Source organism: Colias croceus, chromosome 10, assembly GCF_905220415.1.
Source record: "Colias croceus chromosome 10, ilColCroc2.1".
NCBI classification, from domain to species: Eukaryota; Metazoa; Arthropoda; class Insecta; order Lepidoptera; family Pieridae; genus Colias; species Colias croceus.
The window spans coordinates 7,794,289-7,804,426 of NC_059546.1; the positions used below are offsets into that span (position 1 = coordinate 7,794,289).

General features: G+C 31.2%; 1 protein-coding gene across 2 annotated transcripts; it reads right to left on the minus strand.

Annotated features, from left to right (window-relative positions):
- Positions 1-70: 70 nt before the first annotated feature.
- Positions 71-7,120, minus strand: LOC123695017 (collagen alpha-1(XI) chain-like). Of its 2 annotated transcripts, none has more exons than XM_045640698.1 (11): positions 7,032-7,120; positions 6,903-6,958; positions 6,565-6,598; positions 5,068-5,087; positions 4,503-4,542; positions 2,418-2,902; positions 2,105-2,141; positions 1,945-2,034; positions 1,261-1,427; positions 826-1,032; positions 71-345 (listed from the first exon to the last, which is right to left on the minus strand). In XM_045640698.1, the coding sequence occupies exons 1-11, from the start codon at positions 7,096-7,098 to the stop codon at positions 187-189; spliced, it is 1,362 nt and encodes a 453-aa protein (XP_045496654.1). In that variant the 5' UTR covers positions 7,099-7,120; the 3' UTR covers positions 71-186. The 2 variants fall into 2 exon arrangements, with proteins under 2 accessions (XP_045496654.1, XP_045496653.1); XM_045640697.1 differs by having other exon boundaries at positions 2,418-2,905.
- Between the last annotated feature and the right edge of the window lie 3,018 nt (positions 7,121-10,138).

Sequence of the window (10,138 nt, forward strand, 5' to 3'; positions counted from 1 at the left end):
AACCTTCACTAAATCATAATCTAATTCTAAATATAATCATTAGCCAGATATGAATTTCATTTCACTAAAATAAGGACAACTTATTTTAATTTACAACTATAATATTTAAGCAACATTAGATACAGACATACTCTACAATTTCTTAAAAATTATATCCTGTTTCGATTTCGCACAACGTATTAACAATTAGCTTTCTTCAGATGGTAGTTCAAAGTTAAAACAAAGTTCCAACAGCTCTAGAGATATTGAAGCGAATTTTATCCTGTCTCTGATGTAAAAATCTACAATTGGTAAGCGCGTACTCGTCACTGATGACACTTCTAATTCCGTATATTTTTCTTCCTTCTGAAATGAAGATAATAAAACTAAATAAATATATCTGTAGTATAGCAAACTAAACCAATTTAAATTGAAAATTAAGGACTCCTAATGTTACTAGATAAAAAAGAGCGCGTGTGCCGAGGACACGTGTTAGAAGTGAAACTTCTTTGGCAAGATTCAAAGATACCAAAATCGTCACCTTACTCCATGACGGTATTGGAAATTTTACTCTCAATGCGAAAAAAGTTTCACTTAACTGTGGAGATGACTCCACAGTTTTTTTTTCAAAGATCAAACTCATCTTTATCTCTGAGATGATCAATATATGATTTTCGGTTAGAGGAAAGTAACAATTAAAAGGTATGTGGATATTATTCATTAATGCCTTATAAATCTTCCGCTAACACTAAAAAAGTAAAACAGTACTTTCAGCTCAAGAAATAATATGGGTAAAAATATTATGGGTATAATATACACTCGAATGTTCTTGATTTCAATACATACCTTGCACAAATCTTTGGTAACTTTATAATATACTGGAGTGTGAGGAGACGGGTTTGGACCTATGAAATTATCATTCCATAGTAGCAACTGTATAGATTTATCTGGACTTTCTTCTGAATATACTATGGTATCCTCACAGTAGATTCTTATCTTCTCATAGCCACCTACAGTCCAAGAATTTAGGTATGCTAGTTGGGATAGTGTTAACTAAAATAAAAATAAAATTCTGGATTATATATGAATTTGAATAGATACTGGGAACAAATAACTTTTGTGTGTGAGACAATGGTGTCTTTTAAACTTTAAGCAGTGGAATTATACATAAGTACTTAATTAATGGAATAAGGGGTGGAGTTATTTTGCTGGAACTATATTACAGTGACCAATTATTTTCGTATAAATTATAATATACTTCATATTCTAGTAAATACTCACACCATAGAATGTATTTACTTCAAATCCAACTGCGCTTAGTAAAAATGGTTCATCTAAAAATTCAAATTTTTCGCTCTTTCTCTTTGGATCGTTTATGAGACACGCGCGATTTTTGTTGAAATCGCATTTGATATCAAACTTATTCGCAGGATTTATTGTATAAATACCTGAAAGAGTAAAACATAGAGGAGTTATTATAAAATTATATAAATCAAACCAAACACAATACACGTTATAATATAATATATTATACACATCTAACCACCCTTTCACAAAATAGTAGCCTAGTCCTATGAAGACAAATATTCCCTAAGTATCCCTTCTTTAACCATTCAAATTGTCAGAACTATAGATACTAAATTTAAATGAGACCAAGAATCATCATAATAGAAAGTAACAAACCCAAAAAAAATACATTCGACCTGAGAACTTTATCCTTTTTTTGAAGTCAGTTTAAAAAGTTACTCAGATATTATATTTCTCGTACCGTAAAAATACAAGATGTGGCTAAATAGCTTCATTTCATTTCAGCTGTTGAATCATGCGATCTCACTTTAACGTTTAATGTAGGTACCGTTTTTAAGATCGAATGTTATGTTTGGTAACTAATTTACAGCTTTTTACTTATAGTAGATAATATCGAATTTCGTGTGTCGTAGAAAAATGAAAACAATAAATACATACCATTTTCTCGTGAGTCAATATCAATGCATGTTTTAGCTGGATTTAAACTAGTTCCAGGAAATTTGGATTCTGCCTCTGACCCTGTAATACCTGAAATGTTTTTGCTGTTAACAAAAATTATTAATTAATAAATAATATAATAAAAAATAGGCTAACTTACTCTCTCTATTGCAGACTCCTGATTCTCCTTTTTCACCCTTTGAACAATAATTTAAGTAAGACCTTATGAAACTAAATCAAATGAAAAAGAAAGATAAATTTTGAATTGAATGAACCCCTGGCCGTATTCAGACCTAAAGCGATATCTACTAAAGTACTAAGTGTAACTTTTGGTGACCAACTTATGAGTGATTATCAAAAATATCTGTTTTTTTTAATTATATTAAATATCAGTCTCAAATCTACTTTTAATATTGATTGATTGATATATGATTGAAATATGAAATATAATTACAATATTCAAGTAAACATACCTTAACTCCCTTAAGTCCCATCCCACCGTCTTTCCCTGAATCACCCTTTGGCCCCTGAGGACCCGTCTCGCCCCTTACTCCTGGTTTTCCAGCCATCCCGGTATCCCCTCTAGGTCCAACCGATCCCTGACGGCCTTCACCTATTTCTCCTTTTACTCCCTTGCTGCCTACATCTCCTTTTGTCCCAGCAGCTCCTGTATCACCCTTTATCCCTTTTTCTCCTGGTACCCCCTTCTCTCCATCTTTTCCCTTTATACCTTCTTCTCCTTTATCACCCTTATTTCCTTTTTCACCAGTCTCCCCCTTTATTTCTAATATTGTCACGTTTCCTGGAATGCCCATATCACCCTTACTTCCTTTTTCTCCCGTATCTCCCTTAGTACCAAGATTCCCTGGCATTCCTGTCAGACCAACATCTCCTTTTTCTCCTTTCGTTCCAGGATCTCCCTTAATTGCTTGCATAATTCTTTCCGGCTTATTTACTTCTTCTCGAAAAATATAAAAAAAAAACATAAGACAACTAAGTGGATACTTGTAGCGTACTTGTATCGAATATATTTTACGAACATATATTATTTAAGTGTTATATATAACTTAAATATGTGTTTGTAAAATATATTCGAATCACAATATGCGTAATACCAATTTCGAAAATGTGATAGAGATTTAAATAAAAAGTTGGTTTGTGACAAAGGAGAATGGCGAAACTGGGCCTAACTGTTACAGAAATCATAATATATTTAAAATTCATTATGTTATTTTTAGTAATTCTTGGTAAAATATTTACTTCTGATTCTATGGGAAAACAAATCTTTGAAAAAAAAGATAATGTGTTCACTACCGGCATTGTTATTTAGATTTCTATGACTACTGGTCTTATCAAGCAGAGATTGTCAGTGTTGTCAGGAGTAAAAAAGTCGAATATATCGATTAATACGAATGAATGTCTATATTTTATTTTTAATTTTATTGAATTCAAATGCTTTATAAATCAGAAGCAAAACTTAACTTATTTTTAACACATATCTTAATTTATTTAGATCATTCTATAAAATAAAAACATGTTTTACTTAATCAATAATAATTATAACATTTTTATTTAGGTAGCTGGCCATTAATAAAATGTCAAATTATTAATCATAATTGTGTCAGTGATGAGTGATTTGTTTATGTTTGTTGTTTGACATTTGAGTGAAGTTTTAGGCCCTTCTCCCATTACGATACGCATAGGCGATTCAAGTATCCTGCAAGTCTCGGAGACTAGTCGCCGCGGAGTATCTCACATACATTTTTATGTAGGCTCGCACACTACGCTACTGGTATCCTACACGTCCGCGACTAGTATAGCACTACTCACCGTGTCGGTCGCTTTTGCATCGCGTCTCGACTCTCGCGCGTATCTCTTCGTTAGAAAGATAAAAATATCCTAGTATTAGGTCATTGAAAATATCTAATCATCGTGTTGTAGTTCTCGTTCGGCTACAAAAACTCTACAATTTATGTTTCTTTCAATATATGGATGAATCCAGTACTTCTTACTCTTACGTTGGCGTCTTTTATTTCTATAAAAAAGAAAAACTGCAAGAGCTTCTTCGTCACTGGAATTGCTGATTGCTCGACATAACGACATAACTGTTGTTGCAATAAATAAATGAATTATTATTATTATAACGTCGGTCCACGAAAACGAGGCACAATAATTATGAATTTAGTCATTTTTCAGTCGCATAATATGCGAGCATCGGGTAGCCAGCAAATATCTAAGTAGTATTCTACGCGAGTATCGTATTCTAGAAGTATCGTACCTAATGGCAGAAGGGCCTTAGTAACGTTATATATTCAAAATTGATCTTAATCAATATCCCAATATCTCTGCTATCCCATAGAAAAGATCTATAATTATTATATTCATAGAGTCTGTATATTTTTATCTATTTAATCACCCATAAATCATCAGTGTAACGATCAGGCCCAGAGTCCTATGGGAGTTTGCCATTCTCCTTTGTACGTACCTACTCTATATTTAAATATATTAGTATCTATGTAACGACATACACATTTTTTATTCATGGAACTCATAGTTACCTGTTTCAAATGAATTTGTATCAGCCTGGCTTTTTATACCCTGAAAAAATATATGTAGTACTAATCACATTTTTTGTAAAATTCGTTAAAATAAACTTATGCCCGTTTTCACCAACAACCCGTAAAATTTAAGTGTCACCTAAGTCAATTTAGGGGATACCTAACGTAAAATTTGCTTTCACCGACAGATAAGTGTCACCTAAATCGTTAGGTTTGGTAGTGATTTGAAGGGTCCCTTAAACTAAGGAACCCTTACTTAGGAGACTGTTTAGGGGTTATTGGTGAAATCGGGCATTAATGTCCTAATTGTTAATGCGATAGTAACTGTTTGTCTGTCTCTTATTCACGCTTGACACTGAACCGATTAGGATCAAATTTGGTTTATAGATAGCTTGAAACCTACATAGGTAGATAGTTTTATCTCGGAAAGTGGTTAATGATAAATATTGAAATTAGAAAAAAATCAAATTTACTTTTTCATGTTTGAAGTAAAGCAAAATTATATGAAACTAGCTGCTATTTTTGTAAAATTTATAACAACAATAAAAACAAGTACTGTACTTACAACTTTTAGTGCACATTTATCTGAAACATACAAAAGCTTTTATGTATATTTATATTATTTTTATAGTATTATTCAATAACGTACAAACAAACAGTCAATACACTTTACGTAGGTATAGGGTTGATGTACCACTAGTTGACCATTTAAGCGGTTTTATCTTTAGCTATATATAAAAAACGGGTTATTTGTTTTACGTTCAATGTTATTTTTGGGACACAGATAATTGAATAGTCACTGCAACTATTGTTCTTAGTATCAATTTGATAACCTTTAAAGGTTTTATGAAAACTACTCTGAAAGTTACTTCTGCTAAAAGTACCAATACCTGACCACTGATCACCAATATCTGACCATCATTGCTCTAAAAGTTGACCATTTTCAAAATGGACAAAATGTCCTTCTTCGAATATTAGTTTTGTTTAATAAATAAAAAAGTCTGTATTTATATTGAAGTTTATTTTATTAAATGTTATAAATCATTCTTACAATACTGTTATTAATCCTTAATGACTATACCTACGTACCATACAATCTTTTCTTCTTTCTCTTTTTCCTTCGACACCCAGTAGTCTTGCCATTTCTTGGAAGTTGTAGCAAAGGGCAAGCGTTCAGTCTTCTTTTTTAACGGAGAATCAGAAGGCCATATTAAATGTTTGCCAAAAGCTGGGCTTATTTGCTGTTGCATTTTAGTTATTAAATCTACTAATTTGGGCGAAGGAGGTTCAAGGAAATGACTGACTGAAGTTGATGTTGATTCGAGATGCATTGTTGGTGTTGGAATAGGACTTAGACGGCTTATATGGTTTGTTAAATTAGGTATAAGCACAAAAAAAAGCAAGTCTTTCTTAGCAAAATATAAAGAACCAAGAGCTGACCATACTGGTCAACAATAGGCGAAAAATTGTTTTTGTTGCTCCAAAAGATAACCAGGCCGCTAAAAATCATGAAAAACTGTTCATGCCAAAAATGAAGCCGAAAGTCTATAACAGAATGGTTCAACATTATGCCTATAACAAGACATATAAAGAGTAATCGATTGCATTCAAGATAAATTAATATTTCCCAATCAACTCCCGATAAAAACTCTTAGTAAAAAATGTGATTACCTACTTAATTACATCTTCGTGTTGAAAAAATGTCGATATTTCTGACCAATAGCAGCAAGGTTTGTTTTTATTTTATAGATGATGTTGCTTTATAGAAAAAACAATAAACTATCATCTGGGGCTGCCGTATTTTCTTAATTGGCGCGTATATTTGAATTTTGGTCATGTATTGGCGCTTGGTCAGCTAGTGGTACATTGACCCTAGATACAATATGGGCAACAGATAATTTAAAATCAATTAAATTCTATTAGTCAAACTCATCTAAAATAAATAGACCATATTTATTTTCAATGTATAAGCACGCGAAAAATAATTGTAAAATGAATTCTAAATTGAAATTTGAAAAATTCCCAGCAAATAAAATGATATTAAATAAAACTGATGAAATACCTAATTTTCCTGTTATTCGCCCGCCACTAGAAACCTGAAACATAATATTCATATAAAAATAAATTACCTTATCTACTTTGTTAATATAACGATAATAATTTATACATTTATAATGTATGCATTGCTTATATTATAAACATAAAAATAGATACAGTTAAAAACAACTCAAATACACGCTTTAATAAGATAAACTCGTAAACTTATGGTATTGTCACGTATCCTCGATAGGTGTACAAAGTTTGGATTAAAATAATATGCCGTTATATGTGGGTCAAAATGAGTCTAAAGAAGTTGGTGACATACATACAGGTGAAGCTAATGAAAGCGTATAGACTCACAGCATTTATTTTGGATCCATCCTTTTCATAGTCACTCGATTCTTCATCAGTGTTTGCTAAAATAAAAAAATAAATATTAAGTATTAAAATTTACCCAAACATTACGTGGAAGTTATATATAAGAATCACCTGGATTTGTATTCACTTTTATTATACAACAAATAAATATTATAACACAAATTTTATTTGACCACATGATGGACGCTTATGAACTAACTGTAACGATATATTAATTATATTCCCATTTTCCTGTTGGTTTTCCGAAATTAATGTGTCATAATGTATCCAAATATATAACAAGGTAATTGATTATATTATGACGTTCCTGTTCCCGTTAGTTAATAATAATTTAATTAAATAGTTCTATGATGATCGGCGCTTGAGGAAAAGTATAGACAATTATTACCTAGATATTAATATTAATATGGCTAGACAAAACCATTAAGTACCTATTATTTAAAAAATGTCAGTTGATTAAAAACGGTAAGACAATGTGATATTAGTAACATTTATATTAGAAGTATTAATAATGTAGTATCGTTATGAAGGTAGTTTATATTTGTTTTTCTACTTATACAAAAATTATCATGAGTTAGAGGACCATGATGTCTATAATATATATTATATTAGGCTGTATTTTTGCTAGAGTGGGAAAGTGAGGGCGCTATGGCGCTGTCCTTTTTACAAACTGGAAACAATACTGTTTTAAAACATCATGGTACGGGAACAGCTGTTATACATTATATTTATATATATTATATTAACAGATAAATCCAGGAAGATTTTATACCTTATTCAAAAATATAATATTATATGAAAAATGAAATGATTTAAAATAGAGCCATCTAGGAAAAATAAGCGGAACTAAATTTCGGCATAACTCCTGTTTAGGAGTCTAATGCAGAAATTTTGTTAAGATCATAAAACAAAGATGGTGCTTTGAGCAATAGCCATACAAAGTATAAACTATAATAATATTATAATCAGTGGATAATATTATTTTCAAATTAAAAACGAATGCGAAAGCATTTTCCATATTATAATAATCTATATCACTACATAGTATAAAACAAAGTTGCTTTCTCTGTCCCTATGTCCCTTTGTATTATCTTTAAAACTGCGCAACGGATTGTGATCCGGTTGTTTTTATTTGATAGAGTGATTCAAGAGGAAGGTTTAAGTATATAATTTATTAGGTTTTAGATCAAGTTGTAAGATACAGCCATCAAATAAATTGTTTCTATGTCTTGGGACAAAGAGTATAATAATATATAGTCTTGGGATTAGAGCCGTCGAGAGTTATATACCTATCATAGACAGTTGGAATACTAGAGAAAATAGTAAGGGAACTGCTGGCTTCGTCGATATTTATTTATTTATTTATTTATTTATATACTCTTTATTGCACACACAAAGTTTGACAAAATCAGGATATTATACTAAGCAATTGGCGGCTTTATTGCTTAACAGCAATTTCTTCCAAGCAACCAAAAAATAAAAGCAGAAAGTTAATACAATTACAAAATTGGGAAGATAGTGTACACAGAAACAAAAAAAGAAGACAACAGCGTAATAGGTTAAAAGGAAAAAAGATAACAATAATTACGATCAAATATTTGATGAAATTATCGATAAAATATTTGATGAAATTTATTTATTTTTTATTTATTTAAATAGGTCCACATCTACACATTTGGCTGGCATTTTCCGCAACATGTGATTAAATTTGTGTATAAGTAATTAGTCAAATTGTCAGCTGTGATGTGTACCTATTTAAATAAATAAATATAATTTATTAGGTTTTAGACAAAGCGGGCGAAGCCGCGGGTGGTAAGCTAGTAATATTATTATAACACATGCCCCAATATAATGTGTACTTTGAATCTATCTTGATCTTAAATATAATACAGCTTACATATACATATAAGATAGACTTGTTTATTAAAGCACGTGTATACTAAGAAATTTGCATAATATTGGGAACAGCTATTCCTATCTTGTTTACACATATATATTTTGCATACACAGCTCTTCTGTCAAGGGTTTCTCTTATGTCTCATTGTTTTAATGATTTATTCAAGTAAATAATATCAAATATCAATTATCACTTTGTATAGGCATATTATGTATAAGGATGACTGTAGTACTAGAATTATTATCTATTCTAATATTATAAAGCTGAAGAGTTTGTTTTTTTGAACGCGCTAATCTCAGGAACTACTGGTCCGATTTGAAAAATTATTTCGGTGTTAGCTCATTTATCGACGAAGGCTATAGGCTTTATATCATCACGCTAAGACCAACAGGAGCGGAGTAACAATGCGGGTAAATCCGCGCGCCACAGCTATTTTTTAATACTCTGAGTAAGTTTAAAATAAGTACAATTGATTATTCTTTAATTTGAATAATATTATTTTTTACATACGAATCAAGTAAAAATAATCAATGTAGGTAGTACATAGCAATTGAAAACCAGAGGCCAACTTTGGCTATTTCTTGTTTTTATTCAACTGCAGTGGAAGAGTAGCTCTTCTTTTCAATGTATGAAATAGCAATTATAGGTATACAAACCATAGCTTGGTGATATTTTTTATTTACGAAACATCACATGCAGTTGTTATTATGTTATGTTTACAAGCCAGCTATAATGAACGAGACGAAATAACATCAGATTAAAAAGGTGATAAAAGGAATAAAGTTGTTCAGTAATATTATTTTAAGCGAGACATCTTTATTGGTACCCTCTTCCATCTAATGCGCTTTCAGTAACTCAGTAAAGTGTGAATTGTAAATGGAATGTAATGGATTGAGCGATGTCTTTTGGGATGTTACAATGGCATACATCGATTCGGGGAAAGCGGTGATTTGTTATGAAAGTATGTATTGTGTTGCGTGATTGATGAACCTTATGTTCGGATAACGGTGAGTTGATAATATCGAGGTTTATATAAAAACTAGCTGCGCCCCGCGATTCCACCCACGTGTGTCCTATTGCTTCTTAGCGTCACGATATAATATAGCCTTCCTCGATAAATGTGCTATCTAACACGGAAATAATTTTTCAAATAGGACAAGAAGTTCCTGAGATTAGCACGTTCAAACAAACTCAAAACTCAAACTCAAACTCAAACATTCATTTATTCAATTAGACTACTATTTAGTAGCACTTTCGAATCGTCATTACATAGGTAAGTATTTTTAACATTTACCACCGATTCGGAAAGCAGTATCTATGG

Coding starts and splice junctions, on each gene's coding strand:
- LOC123695017 (XM_045640697.1), bottom strand. CDS start 7,098: ATGTGGTCAAATAAAATTTGTGTTATAATATTTATTTGTTGTATAATA. Junction 5,088..6,564: donor GCGAATAACAGGAAAATTAG/GTATTTCATCAG, acceptor TGTATGTTTCAG/ATAAATGTGCACTAAAAGTT. Junction 2,035..2,104: donor AGGAGTCTGCAATAGAGAGA/GTAAGTTAGCCT, acceptor AAAACATTTCAG/GTATTACAGGGTCAGAGGCA.